The sequence below is a fragment of the Malaya genurostris genome, chromosome 3 (assembly GCF_030247185.1).
Source record: "Malaya genurostris strain Urasoe2022 chromosome 3, Malgen_1.1, whole genome shotgun sequence".
NCBI lineage: Eukaryota > Metazoa > Arthropoda > Insecta > Diptera > Culicidae > Malaya > Malaya genurostris.
In genome coordinates this window covers 115,797,526-115,823,064 of record NC_080572.1, presented here as the reverse complement: position 1 = coordinate 115,823,064, position 25,539 = coordinate 115,797,526, and the positions used below count along the sequence as shown (strand labels likewise).

Genomic DNA, 25,539 nt, shown 5'->3' with positions numbered 1-25,539 from the left:
TTTTTTAATTTTAGTATTTATTGGATCTGAACGTAATGTAGAACTCTTAAGAATTTGTACAATTTAAGTTTTATTAAAATTGTTTTAATAATCTTCGATATAATTTTGTTAGTCTGTATAATATCACACCTGAACAATGTTGGATCGAGATTGCAATCTGTAAATACAATAATTTATAGCAAAATATGGAATGTATAATTATTTACGACTCATTTTCTTTTTTCACGGCCTGCGGCTTTTTAAGCGGTTTTAACAAATTCACCCCAGCATCTCGCATTCGAAGTCCTTTCAACGTGGTTTTCAGGCTTTTGCGGCCATGTATCTTGGTCCAGAATTGATGCTGGGCTTCAAACACCAAGTCTCGCTCCTCGTCTTCGATAGAATTTTCTTTTTCCATTCGCATCTGACGACGAATTCTCTCTCGTTCCAATTCCTTTTCTTTCAATTTAATTTCCTTGAACTTCGCTTCCAACAAACGTTGTCTACGCATCTCTCGTTCTAGCATACCGGACAGTGCCGGTTTGTCGTTTGCTGAGCTGAATGTTAGGTTATCCGATATTTCTGTTAGATATATGGCTCCACTTTCCGTGCCGTTAGCTATAAGTTTTCCGCTTTTGTGAACTCTCAAAGCCAGTAGTGGGACATCAGAAAGCTGGTAATGTATAAAATTAAACAATTGTATTAGTATATTAGTTTATCACATTACATCATACGTTATTTGGCCGAAGTTTGTTCGGTCGAAATTTGTTTGGCATAAATTCGTTTGGAATCGCTTTCAATTGGCATAAATTTGTTTGACATAAAATAAAGACATTGTTTCATTTGGCATAATTTTAATTATATCTAATCAGTTTTTTTATAACGGCCAATAAGCCATCCATCAACATTCACTTTGAAGAGTAATTTCGAATGACTCGGCACTCGCTGAGAGTAAGTAATAACAGTACACGCTAGAGAAAAATTTTCTCTTTCGTCTGGTGTTATATTTAATACTCTATTTTTCAAAGCTCGCCTGCAATTTCTTTCGAAAGTGGAAGTTGACAGGTGGCTTATTGGCTGTTATCAAAAAAACGCGTGATTTGTTCTAATTGTGTGATTCATCTTGCGGGTCGGTGAGCGACAAACTTCGACCAAATAACATACACCCTCATAAAACAACAACTATTACACTCTAGAGATCTGAGTGTAATAGCCATCTGATAGAACTGTCATTGATACCAAAAGCGCCTTCTGGTGAGAAATTGATATCAGAATGCCTTTAAAACACACCCACTCAGCAAGTGATTGGATTTTATTGGTCGTTGAGCGTTTGTTGAACGGCATACTGCACGAAATAATCGTTCTGTTTGCAGTAACGGTTTATTGTTGTTTTTACTCCGATAAAAATAGTGTGGAAATTGGGTGCAATCTTCATGTAGAAAGGATATTTGTTGTTATTCTACATGACGTAGAAGTATTCTACAGGTATATAGTGTTCATTAAAAAGATATAAGTGGATAAAAACTTCCAAAATTCTCCAGTAAAACTAGTCAGACGGGGCTCAAACTCCTCAAATTGAAAATGGCTCAACAATGGACCTCTGTCTGCCAGATTTGTTGAACGAAAAAAATGACGCTCGGTTCAATGGTCTTTTTCAAAATCGGCAAACGAAGGTCCTGTGTTGGCCTTTCGTTGAACGATTTATTTTACGTTAATTGGACCATAGATACAACGTATTGGACCAGCGAAAGACCACCGTTGAATGTTTGTTTCTCTGTTTGGGCATGTATGAAGTTGCGTGCGCATTGCACATATAGGGCTATTGTACCAATAGTCATCTTAGTAGTACAGTCGCCATATTATTTGTCGATTACTCAACTTTCAATCAACGGGTTGTGATAAAATCGATTACAAGATTGTTGTTTCTACTTTAAAAAGCAATACAACAGAAAAAATAGTTCGAAAGTTGTTCAATACTTCAATCTATTAAATCTATTAAACATATTCTCAAATTGAATGGCTTGGAATTGACATGGTCTGATCAAGCTAAATACTTAGGTTTAACGTATGACAAAAAACTCACTTTCAAGGATCACATTGAAGGAATCCAGGCAAAGTGTAATAAATATATTAAATCTTTATATCCTCTTATAAACAGAAATTCTAAGCACTATCTGAAAAACAAATTGTTAATTTATAAACAAATTGCTTTATGCGGTACCATGCTTTATGCAGTACCAAGTTGTTGTTCCACCAGGAAGAAAAACGCTTCAAAGGATTCAGAATAAAATTCTGAAAATGATTTTGAAGCGTCCTCCCTGGTTTAGTACAAATGAGTTACACAGACTCACAAATATCGAACCATTAGATGTAATGTCACATAATATTATAAGCAAATTCCGACAAAAATCGATGCAATCTTCAATTGAATCGATTCGCTCTCTGTATTAGTTAGTAATATGTATATATAATAGAGCTGAAAAGTCACCACTTGTGGCTGAACACCCAATTTAAATCGTAATAATTTAATTTTAACCCAAATTCCAATAAACAGTAATTTAAAAAAAAAACAAATTTGTTCAATGTTTGACGATTATTCGTGACAAGAAATCCCCCAGAGAATCCTTACGCAGACGGAATGAAGATCCTTGCAACACTAATCCACTGCATGGAATTTGTATTCCCTACTGGAAATGACATTAAGGTGCATCCATTGTACTGTGTATATGTTTTACAGTATTTTCTTCATCTGATATATTGTTGAGCCTATCAATTCAATTGTTGAGCCTATCAATTCAATTGTTGAGCCTATCAATTCAACCGCCAACATCTATCCATCGAAAGGGAAGTATGGCGGAATTTTTCCCCAATATTCGTAATGGTGTGCGAGTGGTACGCATGCGACTACATAAGGCAACTCCATCTTACTACATTTGTGGATAAGGCGGGAGACATCTGTGTAAAACGTTGATTACCTATGAGAATCAGCTGATTACATGTCAGTTTTAGGACAACCTGCACACTACGGTAAACTTTCCTCTCCAAGCATTACTTCCGAAAGTATATATCGTTTATAAGTATGTGTGTAGCACAAATAAAATGCTGTCTACAAATTTCAAACAAAAATTAACAGTGAGTTTGATAATTGTTGTGGTTGTGGTCTAGGTCAACAGTTCGAACAACCCCAGTAATCTCTAACGACAAACTGAAAAAGTTGTGATTTTTCCATCCCTTCTTATTAGGAGGACATTAAAATTTCTCAAAACAAATATTTATCATTTATTTAATATAAATAAAACAACCCAACTTACCTTTATACGAAGCACAGGCCCATCTAGACGATGAATAACATCCCATGCATCCATTACTCCGTCCATACGGCAAATAAACACGAGAGAACACCTTGTCGGGCTCCAAACCCCACAAGTTAGCTGAACAGCGTATTCTTTGGTCCAAACTATCGGGCTATCACGACAATCTTCCGTCCAGATCTTTGTTTGCCAATCTCCAACGCTAATGTAGTTTTTTATAAATAGTGGATTCCGTTCCACTGAGTATACCGGTCCAGTGTGTGCATATGTTAAAGCTTGGATCTTATCGGCAGGAGTCTTATACTTTCTACTGCAGCTGTAGATAATTCCATTCTCAGTTCCAACCGTGTACTTGTTTGGCATTGTCTGCTCGAATTCGACAGCACACACACCGAAACATCTCTTAGGATCCACATTTTGAGCATCTTTTGGAGCGAGATTCAAATAATCGTATGGTTCATTCAGGTTACGCATGTCCCACCAAAGGATTCTTCCATCGGTTGATCCCGATAAAAACTCATTCGATGTTTTCGTACCGGTCCATAGTACCTTGGTCACTACATCTTTGTGACTGGTCTCGCGAAGCGTCACCTCAACAGGTTCGTTCGCAACCCGAATGTCCCATATGGCGATCTGACCAGAAAACAGTCCGCCCGCTAGCTGACAACCGTCTTTAAAGTTATACTCCATACAACGAGCTTGATAAGGTGGAATCAAAGTCTGTAGTGGAACATTAGGGTTCTCTAGAATATGCAAAATAGTGTCATTAGAACCAAAAACAAACATTTACTTGATATCATACCGATATCCCAAATGTAGGAGTCAGTAACCGAGTTGTTCATCTCTCCTATATTGCAGTGAGTTGATACAAAATGCAAACCCTCTTCAGACCAGCTAATGTAGCTGCAAGACCGTCGCACGTCCAGATAGTCTTTGTATACGTGCACTGTTTTCGAGTTGAACTGTTCAATGAGTTCATGTTGTTCAACATCTTCGAAGTAATTTTGATATATGTCACATGCACTATTTTGCAGTATTGCGTGTTCCATAGTCTGCAAAAACAAATAACACTTAAATGTTATACTAAAAGTAACAGACATAATAAGGCACTAATGAAAGATTTAAAAATGAATAAAAAATAAATCAGAAAAATAGCATACGATGCGGTTAAATGATCGTCATAAGTTACCTATGATATTGCTCGTCAAAATGACTATTTCGCTACGTCATGATGTTTTTATTGTACCACACAGAGTTAAATGCAGTCAAAACGGGTGTTTTAGGAGGGTTGTTTTTTTCAATAGGGATTACTCTATTTTCTGAAAGTTGTTCTGACAGTCTGAAGTGACGTCTCTACTCAGTATTGTTTGGTAAATCATCATGAACAGGTTAACTCCAGAACAACGCTTCCAAATTTATTTTCAAAATCTGTGTTCAAATAAAACTATTTATAGCGCGTTTTATTCTCTTCAAATATGAGGCGCATTTGTCGTACTTGGAGCAAAGATAATCCACACGCCGTTTAAGAATTACCGATGCATCCCGATAAATCCCACTTGTATGCGGCGGGCAGATTTCCCCCCAGACGGCTGACTATGACTGCCAGCCATTTTTGCCGGAATTCTGCCAACGCAACAACCGTTTCGGCAGAGAATTTCGCCTATCGGTTATTATCGGTTCTGTTTCTGTCGGATTCTTGCCATACAAGATTGGCAGAACCGTTTTGAATCGGTTCCACATTTTTAGCGTCTTGGTTTTATTTTTTCAAAAAAAAGTACATTTGAAAGACAATAAGTTATTGCCTTTCATATATACTAATTATGGAAAATGTTATTGCCAATAACATTGCTTTCTCACTATCAAACATACCCATATTTTAATCTCATTTACCTCGTCTCATCATTCGTTTTTTGTATGGACATGCTGGATTGACGAATATCAAATGAAGTCGAATAAAAAAAAAGAAAAAAAGAAGGAAGAGAGAAATAAACAAGACACGTGCGGCGAGATAATGACGTAATTTCGCCTGCACAATATTAACAGCTGCCGGAATACAGCCAGCCTTCTGACGGTTGCCAGAATTCCTCACAAGCGGGATGTACTGTTTGATGTGGTCTATGGGCTGGTGGAATCATCGGTTCTAATTTCTTTAAAAATGGGGGAGGATGATGCGTTACCGCGAATGGAATTCGATACAAAACCTTGATCAATAGGTTTGTTGCCAAATCTTCAAGATATGGATGTGGACGAAATGTGGTTTCAACAGGATGGTGCCACTTGTCATACTACGGACGAAAAAAACGACTTATTGAAGGAACATTTCAACGGATACATTATTTCGAAAAATGAACCAGTGAATTGGCCTCCGCGTTCATATGATATGACGGAACTCAATTTTATTTGTGGAGATACGTAAAGTTATTGGTTTATGTGGATAAACCAGCAACTATTGATGCCTTGGAAACCAATATTCAACGTGTCATTGCTGAAACACGCCCTCAAATGCTTGATAATGTGATCGAAAATTGGACCTCCAGAATGACCCCTACGAAAAATAATCGTGGCGGCCACATGCCCGAAATCATATTTAAATGTTGATTGCTAATAAATTATATATCAAATAACGAAATTGACATTTTCATGATTTGACATGTGTTTTATTTAAATTTCAAATCAGCAAACTCTTACAAAACACCCTTTATATTATCACTAGCTAAAAAATTAGTGATTGCATGCACAGATAACAGATATCCAGGTTCATATATAAACTGTGTGTAATTTTTTAATTAGCAACCTGGCGAACACTTGCAGATGTCGCCACTATTTTGAGTTCTGCAGTCCCCACACGACAATTTTTAGATTATCAGTTTTGTCGTGAATATGACTTACTTTACTCTGTGGCGCCTCTTCAAAATTTGTCCTGTACAAGAATGGGCAGAACCCAACAACATATTTTTTTCTACAAGCTATCGGAGATATGATAAGGAATTAGTGATTAAATCTTCAACAGTGTGAGATTACCATAAATAATTGAAAAACAACGTTTTCTAAAACTTTTGGAAATAATGAAGAAAACTCATCACGTCTGCTTGCCTTTTTCGCACCCGGACGACTATTTTGAGGTAGTCAAGCACATATCAGTTCCGATTATCTACTGAACGAGTATAAAAGGTAAATTATAATTCAAAATCGTCCATTCGCCATCTAACACTCGATGTGGATAGACGAATAACCTACTACGACTAATTTCGATTTTGTTTTATTTTTTATTCGCAGTTGTCTACCTACCCAAGCTATGGGTAAAAACCGCCATAGATCCGAGAAGGATCCAAAGGATGCTAAGCGTCTGAAGCCAAGTGATGTCCAGGTAAACGACCGTTTGCTGAGTAAAAACCAATATGCTGATCTGCCAGTTGATGTGGAAGAGGAACTGCAGAAGAAGGAAAAAATGCCGCCTTTCTACCTGAAGGGCTTCCCACCAACTCTACGCTCGGATTTCAACACACTGATCAGCAAAGGACTACAGGCAACAATCCGTTTATGTACTGAAGGCTTCAAAATAACTGTTCCGGCTTTGAACCACTACAAAGGAGTGGAATGTTATCTGAAGCAGACAAAAGCGGAATACTTCACACACGATATTGCTGCCAACAAACCTATGAAGGTTGTACTTCGAGGACTACCCGACATGATGGAAGCCGAACTAAAGCAGGCACTGTCGGAGGCTGGACTAAAGCCTATGATGGTGTTTAAAATGAAACGACATAATACGGACAAAAAGTTTAGAGATCAACTGTACCTGATTCATCTGGAGAAGGGCTCCATCACCATGAGTCAACTGAAAACGATTAAATCGTTATTTCACATAATCATCGAATGGCAAAAGTATAAACCGGTACATCGGGATGTCACACAGTGCACGAACTGTTTGAACTACGGCCATGGAGCGAGGAATTGTCACATGAAAAGTCGGTGCGGGAAATGTGCCGAATCACACAATGCCAACGATTGCCTACTAGATGACATCGCTGTAAAATGTGTGAACTGTGATGGCGACCATCCACCTACTAGCAAATCGTGTCCCAAACGTGCTGAGTTCACAAAAATTCGAAAACAGGCGTCCCGTAAACAATCAACGCGCAAGAATGTTCCACAGAAGGATGAAATTAATTTCCCACCGAAAAGGGATATTCCGAATTTGCCGCCACTTCCTCGCAGCAACAAAAAAGATTCAACCGCTGGATCACAAAAAGAATCTTCTTCAAAAATCCCCCCAGGATGGCGCAATAATCAACCACAAGCAAAGGATGACTCTGGTGATTTATTCTCTGCTGAACAACTGATCATCATTTTTGAAACAATGACAACAAAACTACGAAACTGCAGAACGCGGTTAGATCAAATCAACGCCTTAGGCCAATTCATCATCGAATATGCAATAAAATGAGTTGGTTATAGTAAATTGGAATGCTTGCTCACTCAGGAGCAAAACTGCTGAATTGTCCGACTTTCTTCAAGAGAAGAATGCCGATATTGCTATTTTAACTGAAACTCATCTTAAACTTGAAATTTCTATTTTTATTTACAATTACAGGATTCACAGGCTCGACAGGACAACTACCAGAGGAGGTTGCCATTGCCGTTAAACGATCCATTCAGCACAGGCTTCTGTCAGCCTTTAAATTGCAACTTATAGAAGCCATCGGAATTGAGATTACAACGACGATGGGACTCATCATCATCATTGCAGCGTACTGCCCCAAACAAACAAATCTTCGAGATGGTACGTGTGCATCATTGAAGCGAGATTTGGCTATGCTCACTCGACGACAGAACAAATTCATCATTGCTGGGGACCTGAACGCACGGCATGAGCTGTGGGGAAACAAAAGACAGAATCGAAACGGATTCGTACTTGCCGAAGATTACGAAGCTGGACTGTACAACATCCTCGCTCCGGATCAACCAACGCGACTTTCCAGATCGGGAGTTCATTCCATTTTGGATCAGATTATCAGCAACATCGCCATAGACAGCTCTCCGGTTGTCTTCAACGAGCTATCTTCCGACCACTTTCCAGTAATATTGACGTTGGGATCTTCACCAGAAACAGTGCCTATTCAACCTCGGAGGAACTATTATCGCACCGATTGGGTCCAATTTCAACAAATCGCCGACCAACATATTAATATCGATCTACCACTTGATTCCGCGATGAAAATCGATGCGGCCCTATCTTCCTTCCAGCATTCAATCACAGTCGCTCGTGATAGGACGGTTCCAGTACAACATATGCCGAGTTCCTCTCTTCAAATCGTCAGTGTCACAAAGAATCTCATCCGACTTCGAAATATCTACCGGAGGCAGTATCAACGAACTGGCATCCTAGATAGGAAGACTTCTTATAACAACTTAACTAGGATAATCCAGGAAAGGATATCTGAGCTTCGCAACAGGAACTTCCAGCAAAAGCTTCGAGAAATTCTCCCACATTCAAAGCCCTTCTGGTCCTTAACGAAGGTGCTTAAGAAAAAAACGAAGCCTATTCCTCCTTTGCTGCCACCCCAGGACGCAGCTGAAGAAATACTTTTAATCACACCAGTAGAGAAGGCAAATGCGCTAGGCAAGCAGTTTGTGTGTTCTCACAATTTAGGACTCAACATTGTTAGTCCACATGAAAGAGCCGTTGCTGATAGCGTAGCTGAGGTTGACCAATCAGACAGCTTAGTTCCCGAGGAAAGTAGAGTCACTGCGAATGAACTGATGGCTATTGTGAAAAAATCCAAAAATATGAAGGCCCCCGGTTTCGACAACACATTTAACATTGAGCTGAAACATTTGAGTATTCGTTCATTTGTCTTCTTAGCTCAAATTTTTAACAGGTGCTGGGAGCTTGGTTACTTCCCTTCAAAGTGGAAGTTAGCTAAAGTTATTCCAGTTTTGAAACCGGGGAAAGATCCTTCCTTTTCCAAGTGCTATCGGCCCATCAGCTTACTCTCTGCCCTATCCAAGCTGTTTGAAAAGTCAATACAAAGGCGAATTCTTTCTTTCGCAGATGAACAGGATATATTACTGGAAGAACAGTTTGGGTTCCGGAGAAGAAGATCCACCATCCACCAACTCACAAGGGTTAACAACGTCATCCAGCAAAACAAATCAGTGTCCAAAACGACTGCCATGGCAATATTGGATATTGAAAAGGCATTCGATAATGTGTGGCACGATGGCCTGGTGTTCAAACTGCATCGGTATAATTTTCCCATGTATCTTATTGAAATTATCAAAAATTATCTTGCAGATAGAGCATTCCAGGTTTCTCTGAATAATGCACTTTCAGAAAGATTTACTATTCCTGCTGGTGTACCCCAGGGAAGTATCCTAGGTCCCATTCTATAAAACATTTTTACATCAGACATCCCACCTCTACCGGGTGGTGGTGTTCTGTCACAATTTGCTGATGATACTGCCATTCTTTACAAAGGTCGTGTCATTAATGCTCTGAAGAATAAACTACAGACAGGTCTGGACGCTTTAACGGAATATTTTACAAGCTGGAAAATTGTGATCAATGCAGCAAAAACTCAGGTCATCTTGTTTCCACATTCAAGATCTCCAAAACTTGTTCCATCAGACGAATGCCGAATACGATTCGGTGATGAGGTCATTCAATGGTCCGATGAAGTTATCTATCTAGGACTCACCTTTGACAGACATCTGATATTCAGGTCACATGTTGACAAAATCGTTCAAAAATGCAGCATACTCATTAGGTCTCTGTATCCGCTGATTTGTAGAACATCTAAACTGTGCCTGAAGAATCAGATGGCTGTCTATAAACAAATCATCTACCCCGCAAAATCAGTCGGTGTTGAACAGTCGTTCGCACCGCACGCGTATAGCTCTTGGCTCCTGGAATTTTTTTTCTGGCTACCTAGAGTTTCATTGATTCAAGGCTTCAGTCTTTTTCAAGGCTACCTGAATCACTAACTAAGTGACTAAGTGATACAAAGAGTGATATTAGAGTGACTAAGTGATACAAAGAGTGATATTAGAGTGACTAAGAAATTAATCAGCCTTTTTTAAGGCTAGCTAGGAGTCTAATCGAAGACTAATTTAGCCTAGTTAATTTAATTTAAAATTTCATTAATTTCAAAAATGCCTGCGTCCAACCGGAAAGGCAACAAGCCTAAGGCTAAAAATAATTCAATACGGAATAAATCACAATCCGTTATTCAACATTTTTCTAATAACATTCACGATCTTATAGAATCTGAATGTAGAAATAAAAGACAACGGACGGATTTCCCTTCCGCTGATCCTATGCCGTCTAACAATATTTACGAGATTCTTCCTGAATCCGATTGTAGCGACATAGAAGAAAATTCTTCAAAAATTCCCAAAATGGACGCTTGTCGTTCTGGGAAGAAACAACAATCTATGCCACCAGTGACGGTGATGATTTCCGACTTCAAAGCATTCCGTACTGAGCTTTCTACTTTTCTCCCGGAAGTAAAAGTCTCATTTCAAATCGGACGAAGAGGAGAATGTCGAGTCTTGGTGGATGGATTGGAAGATTACGAACGTCTTATTCGATATTTGTCCGAGAAACTTCATAAATTTTATTCATATGATATAAAATCAGACAGACCCTTCAAGGCTGTCTTGAAAGGATTATCAAATGATCAAAGTATTGATGAAATTAAAAATGAATTAAAAGAATTGCTTGGTTTTGCCCCTTCCCAAGTAATACTTATGAAAAAAAGAGCGAATGGTACTTCTAAACCACGCTCTGGAATTTCCCATGAACTTTACCTAATACACTTCAATCGAAGTGATGTAAACAATTTGAAAACTTTAGAAAAAGTACGTTTCATTTCCCACATTAAAATTCATTGGGAACATTATAAACGGCATAATCGTATTGCAAACTTAACGCAATGTCGTCGTTGCCAAGGCTTCGGTCATGGAACCAAAAATTGTCATATGGATATACGGTGTTTGAATTGTGGTAAATCGCATTCGAAAGACGTTTGTCCAATGAATGAAACCACTGATAAATTTTCATGTTCAAATTGCAATGGAAATCATAAATCCAATTATTTGAAATGTCCTGTCAGGGAAAAAATTTTAAACGCTCGTTCGCTTCGACAACAAGTCAAATCAACGACCTTAAATTTACAGAACATACCTGAAAATCAAAAAACCGTTACAAATGCCACGCCTAATTCTTTTAAGGCACTGATTTCTTCGAAACAAAAACAGGTACGCCTGTCAATTCGTCTTCTAACGAAAACAATTTATTGACAGGTAGATCGACCTCGTCATCATCTTCTTCTAATGTCAATTATGCTGGTATATTAGGTAGAAATCTATCACCTATTTCTTCTAATGTAAATAATCAAAACACAGGACCGCCTTGCAGTTCTTCTTTTAACGAAAACAATTTATTAATAGGTAGACCGGCCAAATCATCTTCTTCTAATGGCAGTCTACCCGAATAAAAAATATTGTTGAAAAACAATACGATTTGCTGTTACAAAACCTGCCACAATTTTGCTTTGACCATTGAAAAATATTTTAATGTATTGTTATACACTATTCAATCAATTGTGGAAATGCTTTTTACAATAGAATGTATAGGTTGTTAAGTATCGTAACAATTCTAATCATGAAGTTTTCTCATACATGTTTTCTTGGAAAACAATAAAATGTGCAGTTTGCATATTGTTTAAAACATCACGTGTACAATAAATTCAATTGTAGAATCGTAGGAACAATACATTGAATCGTTGGAAATGAAAAAAATCTTGTCAAGATACAATAAAATGTATTGTAACCCATATATCTAATTGCGAATCAATTGTTTATGCTGTAAAATCAATGGTTTATTTTTTTACGGGTACCTACAAATATTCCTTCAATGCCATTCGCTTCTTTAAATGAAGTCGATTTAGGCGATATAACTGAAAATAAAATGATCTACCTACAAGATCAACTTTTTCAAATGATCATCCAAATGAATTCGACTTCATCACTTTTTGAAGCATTTCAAATCGGATGGAAATTTGCAAATAATATTATAATGAATTTAAAATTTAACAGTGATGTTAAATAATTATTTGAATATTTTAAATTGGAACGCTCGATCTTTGAAATCGAGTGAAGATGAATTTTATAATTTTCTCAAAGTTCACAAAATTCATATTGCCATTGTGACAGAAACTTTTCTTAAACCAATTGTAAAATTGAAAAGTAATCCACATTATGTGGTTCATCGATTTGACAGGTTTACTGGAATGGGTGGTGGAGTTGCCATTTTTGTCCAACGGCAAATTAAACATCGAATTTTACCTTCTTTCAATACTAAAGTTATTGAAAGCTTGGGAATCGAAGTTGAAACCATTCATGGAATTTATTTCATCGCTGGAGCATATTTGCCATTCCAATGCACCGGCGAACAATTAAATTTCTTTAAAGGCGATTTGCAAAAACTTACAAGATATCGATCGAAATTTTTCGTAATAGGGGACTTAAATGCTAAGCATGTCCAGTGGAATTGTAGGCAAAATAACAGTAATGGTAAAATACTTCATAATCAACTCTCAGCTGGTTACTTCACAGTTCTTCATCCCAGTAATCCTACTTGTTTCTCTTCCGTGAAAAACCCGTCTACAATTGATCTGGTTCTAACAGATCAAAGTCACATTTGTAGTGAACCGATTACACATGCTGACTTTGACTCAGATCATCTTCCTGTAACATTCAGACTTTCCAACGAAGCTATAATTAATCCAATTAGTTCTATTTTCAACTAGCATAGAGCTAATTGGTTGGATTACAGATCTCACATTGAAAATCATGTGGATCATGAAACTATTTTAGAAAATTCTGCGGACATCGACACAGCAATTGATAATTTGAATCATTATATTATCGAAGCTAGAAATCTTTCAGTTCCCAAAGCTCAAACTAAATTAAATTCTCCTATCATCGATGACAATCTTCAACTGCTCACTCGGTTGAAGAATGTTCGTCGACGACAATATCAACGTTCTCGTGATCCTGCTATGAAAAACATAGTTAAGGATTTACAAAAAGAAATTAAACATAGATTTACTCTTTTGCGAAATGAAAATTTCGCTAAAGAAGTTGAACAAATTAAACCATATTCTAAACCTTTCTGGAAACTTTCCAAGGTTCTTAAGAAACCTCAGAAACCAATTCCTGCTCTCAAGGAAGGAAATCAAATACTTCTTACAAATGGTGAAAAAGCTCAAAAACTAGCTCAGCAGTTCGAGAGTGTCCACAATTTTAATTTAAACGTTGTGAGTCCTATTGAAAATGAAGTCTCACTGAAATATGATCATATTTCAACCCAAGTGTTATCACACGATGACATTATTGAGACGAATTTTGATGAAATTAAATCAATTATTAGGAAACTCAAAAACATGAAGGCTCCTGGTAATGATGGAATTTTTAATATTCTTATAAAAAATCTTCCCGATGTTGCCTTGAGACTCCTGGTTAAAATTTTCAACAAGTGTTTTTCATTAGCTTACTTCCCAAAAAGATGGAAAAACGCTAAAGTAATTCCTATCCTAAAACCTGATAAAAACCCAGCAGAAACATCAAGTTATCGCCCAATTAGCTTACTTTCTTCTATCAGTAAACTTTTTGAAAAAATTATCTTGTTGAGAATGATGACTCATATAAATGAAAATTCAATTTTTTTACCAGAGCAGTTTGGATTTCGTCATGAACATTCAACTACTCATCAACTTGTCAGAGTAACGAACATGATAAAAGCAAATAAATCTTCTGGGTTATCCACTGGAGTTGCTCTTCTAGACATAGAAAAAGCATTCGACAGTGTTTGGCACAAAGGTTTAATAGCAAAAATGTCTGATTTCCAGTTTCCTATTTATTTGATCAAAATGATTCAAAATTATTTAACTGATCGTACTCTTCAGATTAGCTATCATAATTGTAAATCTGAATTGCTACCCGTACGAGCCGGTGTTCCGCAGGGTTCGAGTGTAGCTCCAATCTTGTATAATATTTTCACTTCTGATCTTCCAAATCTACCCGTTGGTTGTCAGAAATCGTTATTCTGTGACGACACAAGTCTGTTATTCACAGGTAGAAATCTAAGAGTGATCTGCAGTCGCCTACAAAGAAGTTTAAATATTTTCAGTGATTATCTGTCAAAATGGAAAATTAAACCAAATGCAGCAAAAACGCAATTAATTATCTTTCCTCACAAGCCAAGAGCTTCTTTTCTTAAACCAAACAATAATCACATTCTCAAATTGAATGGCTTGGAATTGACATGGTCTGATCAAGCTAAATACTTAGGTTTAACGTATGACAAAAAACTCACTTTCAAGGATCACATTGAAGGAATCCAGGCAAAGTGTAATAAATATATTAAATGTTTATATCCTCTTATAAACAGAAATTCTAAGCTCTGTCTAAAAAACAAATTGTTAATTTATAAACAAATTTTCAGACCAGCCATGCTTTATGCGGTACCAATTTGGTCAAGCTGTTGTTCCACCAGGAAGAAAACGCTTCAAAGGATTCAGAATAAAATTCTGAAAATGATTCTGAAGAGTCCTCCCTGGTTTAGTACAAATGAGTTACACAGACTCACAAATATAGAACCATTAGATGTAATGTCACATAATATTATAAGCAAATTCCGACAAAAATCGATTCGAACAATACTGCACGAAATTTGAAGAGAGGTGCTCAATCTCTGAAATACAAATAATTCAAAATTTGTACGTATTAGGTTAGGGATAGTTATAAGTAGGTAGATAATTTATTAATAATTAAAATAAATATTATGATTAAACATTAGTATGTAAAACAAGAGTAACTAAAACACCTATTATTAATAACGAATCGTATGAACAACAAAGATGAAAGGCCAAAGGATCAAAACACTTGTACTGTAAAATGTTGATGTAATACACAAAAATAAGATTAATAAACAGATATTTATGCAAAAAAAAAAAATCAAAATCGTCCATTTCTTCTAGTGATTCAGACGAAACTGGATGTCGAAGTGAAGTTCTCCCACCAACATCAGTAAGAACAAACCAAGTATAAAGCGTGAAACGCTCAGGTCGTGCATTTAAACGATCCATTCAGCACAGGCTTCTGTCAGCCTTTAAATTGCAACTCATAGAAGCCATCGGAATTGAGATTACAACGACGATGAGACCCATCATCATCATTGCAGCGTACTGTCCCAAACAAACCAATCTTCGAGATGGTACGTGTGCATCATTGAAGCGAGATCTGGCTATGCTCACTCGACGACAAAACAAATTCAGCATTGCTGGGGACCTGAACGCACGGCATGAGCTGTGGGGAAACAGAAGACAGAATCGAAACGGATTCGTACTTGCCGAAGATTACGAAGCTGGACAATACAACATCTTCGCTCCGGATCAACCAACGCGACTTTCCAGATCGGGAGTTCATTCCATTTTGGATATATTCATCAGCAACATCGCTATAGACAGCTCTCCGGTTGTCTTCAACGAGCTCTCTTCTGACCACTTTCCAGTAATATTGACGTTGGGATCTTCACCAGAAACAGTGCCTATTCAATCTCGGAGGAACTATTATCGCACCGATTGGGTCCAATTTCAACATATCGCCGACCAACTTATTAATATCGATTTACCACTTGATTCCCCGATGGAAATCGATGCAGCCCTATCTTCCTTCCAGCATTCAATCACAGTCGCTCGTGATAGGACGGTTCCAGTACAACATATGCCGAGTTCCTCTCTTCAAATCGACAGTGGCACCAAGAAACTCATCCGACTTCGGAATATCTACCGGAGGCAGTATCAACGAACTGGCATCCTAGATAGGAAGACTACTTATAACAACTTAACTAGGATAATCCAGGAAAGGATATCTGAGCTTCGCAACAGGAACTTCCAGCAAAAGCTTCTTGAAATTCTCCCACATTCAAAGCCCTTCTGGTCCTTAACGAAGGTGCTTAAAAAAAAACCGAAGCCTATTCCTCCTCTGATGTCACCCCAGGACGCAGCTGAAGGAATACCTTTAATCACACCAGTAGAGAAGGCAAATGCGCTAGGCCAGCAGTTTGTGTGTTCTCACAATTTAGGACTCAACATTGTTAGTCCACATGAAAGAGCCGTTGCTGATAGCGTAGCTGAGGTTGACCAATCAGACAGCTTAGTTCCTGAGGAAAGTAGAGTCACTGCGAATGAGCTGATGGCTTTTGTGAAAAAATCCAAAAATATGAAGGCCCCCGGTTTCGACAACACATTCAACATTGAGCTGAAACATTTGAGTATTCGCTCATTTGTCTTCTTAGCTAAACTTTTTAACAGGTGCTGGGAGCTTGGTTACTTCCCTTCAATGTGGAAGTTAGCTAAAGTTATCCCAGTTTTGAAACCGGGGAAAGATCCTTCCTTTTCCAAGAGCTATCGGCCCATCAGCTTACTCTCTGCCCTATCCAAGCTGTTTGAAAAGTCAATACAAAGGCGAATTCTTGCTTTTGCAGATGAACAGGATATATTTCTGGAAGAACAGTTTGGGTTCCGGAAAGGAAGATCCACCATCCACCAGCTCACAAGGGTTAACAACGTCATCCAGCAAAATAAATTAGTGTCCAAAACGACTGCCATGGCAATATTGGATATTGAAAAGGCATTCGATAATGTGTGGCACGATGGACTGGTGTTCAAACTGCATCGGTATAATTTTCCCATGCATCTTATTAAAATTATCAAAAATTATCTTGCAGATAGAGCATTCCAGGTTTCTCTGAATAATGCACTTTCAGAAAGATTTACTATTCCTGCTGGTGTACCCCAGGGAAGTATCCTAGGTCCCATTCTATACAACATTTTCACATCAGACATCCCACCTCTTCCAGGTGGTGGTGTTCTGTCACAATTTGCTGATGATACTGCCATTCTTTACAAAGGTCGTGTCATTAATGCTCTGAAAAATAAACTACAGACAGGTCTGGACGCTTTAACGGAATATTTTACAAGCTGGAAAATTGTGATCAATGCAGCAAGAACTCAGGTCATCTTGTTTCCACATTCAAGATCTCCAAAACTTGTTCCATCAGACGAATGCAGAATACGATTCGGTGATGAGGTCATTCAATGGTCCGATGAAGTTATCTATCTAGGACTCACCTTTGACAGACATCTGATATTCAGGTCACATGTTGACAAAATCGTTCAAAAATGTAGCATACTCATCAGGTCTCTGTATCCGCTGATTTGTAGAACATCTAAACTATGCCTGAAGAATCAGATGGCTGTCTATAAACAAATCATCTACCCCGCAATTGAATACGCAGTCCCTGTTTGGCGGGGTTGTGCACGAACACACAAACTTAGGCTTCAACGCATTCAAAGTAAGATCTTAAAGATGATTCTAAATCTACCCCCTTGGACAAGGACTAGTGAAGTACATGAGATGGCCTCACTGGATATACTAGAACAAAAATTCGAACAATACTGCACGAAATTTGAAGAGAGGTGCTCAATCTCTGAAATACAAATAATTCAAAATTTGTACGTATTAGGTTAGGGATTTTATAAATAATTAAAATAAATATTATGATTAAACATTAGTATGTAAAACAAGAGTAACTAAAACACCTAATATTAATAACGAATCGTATGAACAACAAAGATGAAAGGCCAAAGGGTCAAAACACTTGTACTGTAAAATGTTGATGTAATACACAAAAATAAGATTAATAAACAGACATTTATGCAAAAAAAAAAATGGTCGTGCATTCACTTGGACTTCGATCGTCGGGAGCAGCAGTCGTCAGTAATGAGAGCAGACCTTTTGCGTGGTACAAAACCTCTCAGAGACAGTTTAAAGAAGATCGATTGCATCATCCTGCGGCTGGTCGTTTGCATTGGAGTGAAATGCAACGAAAAATGGACAACAATGGGGAACGTTATGCAAAATTAGCCCTTCTAAGGGCTCCAAATTTTATCCAAAGAACTAACATATAAAGATTGCTTCTTTGCAAATCGGTAATTAAAACCATCAGTGGGCAAATCGATTAACTGGGATAATTCGATTAACTTTTTGCAATTTTTGCAGTTCAAAAATCGCAACAGTGCTTAATATCTTAGATGATTACATAATTTGGCCCTTCTGAATGCCAGAAATTAATCCGATACTGCCCTTTGATAGTTGCTATCACTGTAATATGTAATTTCCATTATGTGGATATGGGAAACGTGCCATCTGAGCCGATTTGTTCTGATTCGTGATCTATAAAATGCATAGCTCCGACTCAGAATAGATTCGAACTCAACTCGTTGCTCTTCATCACAAACGCCTTCATAAAAGGTTTGTTTTTAGAACCACCATTATTTTATCATAAAGAACTATACTGGTTATTTCGTAATATTTAATTGTATGTCAGAATGTTCAATGTAACAAATCTGTTCTTTAGTTTAGCGACAATTGCAGGAGCTTCTTTTTCTTTTCAGTTATCAGATATTTTCAATGTTTCACTTCTGATTACTCTATTTTACTATTACCTACTATTACTACTATTACCTACTATTACCTACTATTACTACTATTACTATTATCTCTTCATTCAACCTATCAATTTCCGTCTAACTTCGGAGAAAAGTTTCATTTGGAATGTTTTCTTCTTCCATGTTATTGATTGTCTTTCAGGATTATAAATTGAATGATAAAAATCAACTATTGCGCAAATCTGTTGATATTACAAAGTTAAACACAGAAATAACATATATCGGTATATTGAATACATAGTAAAAAAAACTTGATATTAATATTTCAAACAATAAATTAATAATTTTCTCGGTAGCCGGCTGCCCAGATCGACCAATATAACCCATTAATAATTTTAATAAATAATTAAAATAATAAAGCGGAAATAATAAAGAATCAAGACTCGCGTGAAATCTGTTGACCTATATTTGATGATTTAAAATGATTTTATAACAACTGTAATTTTGGGTGGCAATTTTGGGTGCAACATTCACTTCACGCTAGATTTTTGTTTTGCTGTTGGTTAAAATAAAAAGTTTATTTTTGTTTTATTCCGATCGAATTCTCATGTGTTTTATGCGACATTGAAGCTGTCTTTAACACTTAGGGAAATAGTGTGATATGTGTTAAAATTGTTGTAGTTGGAATATTTCTGCAACAGGCAGAAGGATTTTGTTATCGTTCCGGAACGTAATGGAACTTTTTGAAAGATTGCGACGAATTGTCAAGTAGGTGGCACTAGTGTTTCCAACGCATAGCAAATTTTAAATTTACACAGGATTTTGAAAAATTTTGTTCGAATCTGTATATTTGTTATCTGTGGGATCGAGATCGAACCGACACTCGATGGGGTTCGATAATGCCGTGGAGAAGGTGGGCATTTTTAATGTCATCGTAATCGGTCGTGTTTCGTACAAAATCCCGTATTTTTTAAATTTTACTCATTCATTTAAATTATTTCGTATTCAATTGAAAATGTAAGAAAATCTATTTCCTTTTGTTTCGTGTAATCATTTTTGATGTTATAAGATATGTTATCCAACATCGAGATCCGGATTTTGTTTCGGTTCGGTTAAGGGTACTTTAAAAAATAGATAAAAAAAATCAAAAGGCGGTGAAACGCTATTTTTCATCATACTATCGCATATTTGGTTACGAATACGAATAAAATCATTTGAAAATAAACATAAAATTTTCTCACATGTTGAAATCGGAACTAAAAATTTTAATTATTTGAAACAGAATCTTGGGTGCTGCAAAAATAACAAAGGCGGAAAATGATTTTTTTCACACGAAAATTAACTTTTCACATGAACAAGTGATGTAACAGGTGATTTTTTAAGAGCTTGAGAACTTTTTTAAACAATAAAACGCATAAAATTTGCAAAATCTCATCGGTTCTTTATTTTAAACGTTAGATTGGTACATGACATTTACTTTTTGAAGATAATTTCATTTAAATGTTGACCGCGGCTGCGTCTTAGGTGGTCCATTCGGAAAATCCGCTTTTTATCGACAAATTTTGTTCAGCGATGAGGCTCATTTCTGGTTGAATGGCTACGTAAATAAGCAAAATTGCCGCATTTGGAGTGAAGAGCAACCAGAAGCCGTTCAAGAACTGCCCATGCATCCCGAAAAATGCACTGTTTGGTGTGGTTTGTACGCTGGTGGAATCATTGGACCGTATTTTTTCAAAGATGCTGTTGGACGCAACGTTACAGTGAATGGCGATCGCTATCGTTCGATGCTAACAAACTTTTTGTTGCCAAAAATGGAAGAACTGAACTTGGTTGACATGTGGTTTCAACAAGATGGCGCTACATGCCACACAGCTCGCGATTCTATGGCCATTTTGAGGGAAAACTTCGGAGAACAATTCATCTCAAGAAATGGACCGGTAAGTTGGCCACCAAGATCATGCGATTTGACGCCTTTAGACTATTTTTTGTGGGGCTACGTCAAGTCTAAAGTCTACAGAAATAAGCCAGTAACTATTCCAGCTTTGGAAGACAACATTTCCGAAGAAATTCGGGCTATTCCGGCCGAAATGCTCGAAAAAGTTGCCCAAAATTGGACTTTCCGAATGGACCACCTAAGACGCAGCCGCGGTCAACATTTAAATGAAATTATCTTCAAAAAGTAAATGTCATGTACCAATCTAACGTTTAAAATAAAGAACCGATGAGATTTTGCAAATTTTATGCGTTTTATTGTTTAAAAAAGTTCTCAAGCTCTTAAAAAATCACCCTGTAGTATTTAATTTGTAAACGATTTTACAAGATGAAATTTGCATTTTGACCTGGGTTTGGAATATTCATTCACCAGTGAATGAATATATAGTTTCCCTTGCATTGTGAGCGAACAATTCCACCACTAACCAGCGAACAATTCCACCACACTGCCCGCCAAAAAGAATCATACGCACAAAACGCTAGTGAAAGCAATTTTATTCCACATATACACAATAGTACAGTGTGATAGTATTAGAGTCGTCATGAAGCACAGAAGCCGTGAATATAATTTTCGGTCTCTTGGTCTGAAAGTCGTTCTTCTCACAAAATAATTCATAGTAAGCAAACTATCTTCACGGGGCTAGAAAGTGATGAAATTTATATATTCAGTTTTCGCTAACAGACTAATGGCTGACTCTCCGAACGTGAACGACTGTTAATGATGACTTTATGCCACGAAAACTGCAGCATATCAGTTATTTAATTCGTGTCAAGTTAATAGAGGGTAAGAATTCTTAGTTATACTTGAATATAACAGGAGCGTAGCTGGAGAGCATCATTAGCAATGGCGATCTGGTGATCTCAGCAAATACTGCAAACAAACAAACGCTTCGTTTGCCACCTACTAGAAAGAAACTAGCTCCTGCTCTCTTGTTACTTCTGTAAATTAAATTCCTGCTAGATAGCGTTTAATTGGGTTTAATCAAAATAGTGCATGATAGTTAATCAACCAGTAGGATAAAAGTCTTAATTACCTCGAAACTTTTATTCTAATAAACGCTCTAGTTGGCACTATTTATGCAGCCTTTAAATAATATAACACATGTGTTATATTATTTCTGACGTCTCAGGCGTAAACGAATGACGAATGACACCTGTGTTATATTGTTTAAGGGTTGCATAAATAGTGCAAACTTTGCGTCTGCTTAGCGGTTTAAGTTGAACTGCTAGGCACGAGATGGCAGTTCAATTTGAACTGTTTCAAGCACTCATGAGCCGAAGACGAAACGCGAAGAAATAGAAACAAAATATGTGCTTTTTGCACAAACAAACGAAACCCCTAAATTTGGAATATATATTCTTCATCACTTTCTAGCCCCGTGAAGATAGTTTGCTTGCTATAAATTATGGTGATAGACATTCTCTCTTACCGAAAGAAGAAGAAACACTAATTCCAATAAAGCAACAAGGCTCACGCATCCTCAAAAGCGACATGGTTCATAAAGCAGGTATATTCATGAATATCATACGCCGTGAAGCATGTATACTCATCTTCACTGCTTCGCTACGCTACGATTTGGCAAATTCAAATCTTGCTATGAAAACAATTTTATTCTGGGTTTCAAGGGATCAAGTGTAATTCGTTCTATAGCGAAATACTTTAATTATAGTTTTTTGTTTAGATTATAGAGGTTTTAAGCTTAAGGTCATTTCGCCTCTTCGGGTCAGAAAAACTTTTCGACCCTTCGAGCGGGGTTGGGAATCGAACACCCAGTACGCTTTACCCGTCCCCAATTATATAGTAATATTAACTATAATCAAATTATTTGAAACTATATTCAATTATTATTTTACCTCGGAACGCAAACATCTTATGACGAATTGATAGTATGTATTTTAAATTGAAAGTATGTATTTTATTCAACATGGCTTTGATTTTCCTTATACTTAGCTACACTGCTCATAAGCCCAGAAGGAACTTTTATTTTACTTATTGTCTGGACGAAGTGATCAAAATCAGCCAATCAGGAATTGGAACATTCCGACGAAAAAAATTGAAAAAAATCCGCTGCGTACGAGTTGAAAATAGCGTAACACTGTTAGTGAGTTATATGAAATACGAAGCTGTACGAACGGATATCGCAACCATCGAGTACAACAAAATCGTATTCAAACGATGATTATGTTTATTTTTGATTGGAACTGCATTGCAAAGCTAGAGTGATATCTTTGATGGAAAGCAGAGACGTTGAAGGAATTGAAATAAAGTGTTTCATATTATTGCTGAAATAGCTGAGCTAACTACGTCTGAATTGAACGAAATTGCATGTGGGATACAGTACAAGATCAGGAAAAATTTACTTGATAATTATTCGACAAATAGTTCAATGGAAAATATAACGGATTGGAATTATATTTCATATTATTTCCGAAATTTATCAAAAGTTGGTATGACCAATCGGAAACTCTCACTTTTTGTAATTTTACTTTTTTTTTTCTTTCCGTGGAAGCAGAATAGACAAAAGAGCTGTCTAAAATGTAACATGCAAACGCCGCAGACGAAAGCCTGCAGTTTAAATAGGCTTTTGTGCCACGATGAAGAACACCTTTACAAAAAACTGTCAGTCATCCTGTCAAGGCTACCCCCGAATTTTGAGAATCAATATCCTATGCACTAACCTTGGCAAGTCCTTTCATCTGACACAGATATGCTTCGCTTTTTTCCTGTTTCCTCCTGTATCTTGCCGTCACTTCTTCGTCGTGCGTATCAATATCTCTAGGCCATCCGCCTTCATAGTGCGTGATCCCAGTCTGCACCAAGCTATTATGAAACGTCCAAACCGGAGTGTTAAGAATCCATGGGGTACTCTGAATACCTTTCTCGACTGGGCTAATGTTTTCGAAATTTTTCGCCAGTAATTTGTTCGTTGGTATAGATACTTGAAGCTCGTTCTCTTCATTAAATTCAACTGGCTTACGCAGAGATTTGGTATCGGTCATCACCATGTACCGGGTCCAGTTTTGCTGCATCTGGCTACAGCTAATATTACCGTCAATTTTCATTTTGAGAAAAATAGAGTTTGCTCTTGTTTTAAAAATAAATTAAGTCAAGGTCGCTCGACAACGCTTCCTCCAGACAACTGGGGCACTGTTTTGCTATTACTTTGAATGAAACTTAATTTCTCCAGTACACGCAAACTTTCCACAAACGGCACAACATGCCAATCGAGGCACGTGTGTAACTGCCGCGCCCTCGTGACACGAAACGGTTCGATGCGTTTTATTTTATCGCGAAATGGAAAAAATGGATTCTCTATAACGACTGGTCTATATCAGTTCCCACGATCGAATGTTGCTCACGGAAGTGATGTTCAGTTAAAAAGCCGCTTCGGACTTGCATTTGGTTATTTAATCGATTGAGCTGTTATGGATACTACACAGAATGCAGCCGCATCCTTGCTAATGATAACGAAATCTTTTTTGAATTGAATACGTAAGTGGAGGTATTTTGTAAATATACAAACCAATGCAAAGGTACGATGTTCACCTTGGGTGAAAGTGAAATATTTCAAATATTATTAAGGGATTCGTACCGAAAATTCATCTCAGCTCATCTATTTACTTCGTCTATTGAAACCATTAATAAGAGACAAGTTTGCTACCTCCATTTAAAGCACTGGTTCAAAAGATAAGCGTATATCGCATATGTGCTGTACATTCGTCAGACTAATTTTGCTATGATATTGATTCTTAGAAACGAAGCGAAACTTCTGCTACCGATCTCATCGCAATCCGATTATTGTAGACCGACTAATCCGATAAACGGCTCTGTTAGTCCGACTCAAATTTCTTATCATTAGTACAATTGCTTTTGATAATAATTCCATGTTTTTAGATATAATAAATTTTATTTGGTTAGTTGAGAATTTTATTATTACGACTGTTCCCTCTTATCTGAAATTAATGGAACAAAATCTCTATATCTTACATACTTTACTACTGAACCAATCGGTTGTGCACCGTATTACCGTAAGCAGTAATGATATTTACAAAATTCCTTGTACATACAAAAATCTTCAACTTTGCTAGAAAATGGTTGTCAGCTTCACCAGTTATCAGAAATCGTTACATTGTCTACAGTGTGTACTACATACATATACCGACTTTGAACCTGAAAATGAAGCACTCGGCAGTCACTGAAACGTTCTCGAAAATACTGATAGATCCCCTTTTTTTTAATTACTACCGTAACTTAAGCTGTAAACCAGTTGACGAATGATTTTAAATTTTGTTTAAAATTTTGACATTCTAACAGCTATTTTTTATCGAGTAATTTAATTTGACTAAAACTACGATCAAATTCGAAATTTGACAGATGGAAAGTTATTTAGATTTATTTTGTCCTGAAAATTACACGACAGCAAGTAGGATAATAATTGCATAAATTTTCTTCAAATGTAGATGTTAATGTAGTTAATCAAAGACATCATATTAACAAGATATGCAGCTCTCACATTTCCCGAACAAATCATTAGCAACATCCATCAGGCGAGTCCACATAGAATTTCGCACATAAAAGTAGTGAAGAGAAATGTCAAATTCATGCGCGCCAAAATAGCAGCTCTGCGCACCCATACAATTGATATTATATGTTGAATGTGAAGCCGTGCGATGGCGTTACTGAACTGAAGATTGATTTCGCTCCAAGCTGACAAGGTCTGAGTTAATGTAGTTGA

The 25,539-nt window shown here is 37.0% G+C and overlaps 1 protein-coding gene across 1 annotated transcript; it reads right to left on the bottom strand.

Moving 5' to 3' along the window:
- Window positions 1-82: 82 nt before the first annotated feature.
- Window positions 83-24,135, bottom strand: LOC131439645 (dynein intermediate chain 3, ciliary-like). The gene is made up of 4 exons (XM_058610924.1): window positions 23,483-24,135; window positions 4,093-4,342; window positions 3,291-4,033; window positions 83-652 (listed from the first exon to the last, which is right to left on the bottom strand). Exons 1-4 carry the CDS (start codon window positions 23,864-23,866, stop codon window positions 203-205), a joined length of 1,827 nt encoding a protein of 608 aa, XP_058466907.1. The 5' UTR covers window positions 23,867-24,135; the 3' UTR covers window positions 83-202.
- Window positions 24,136-25,539: the final 1,404 nt, after the last annotated feature.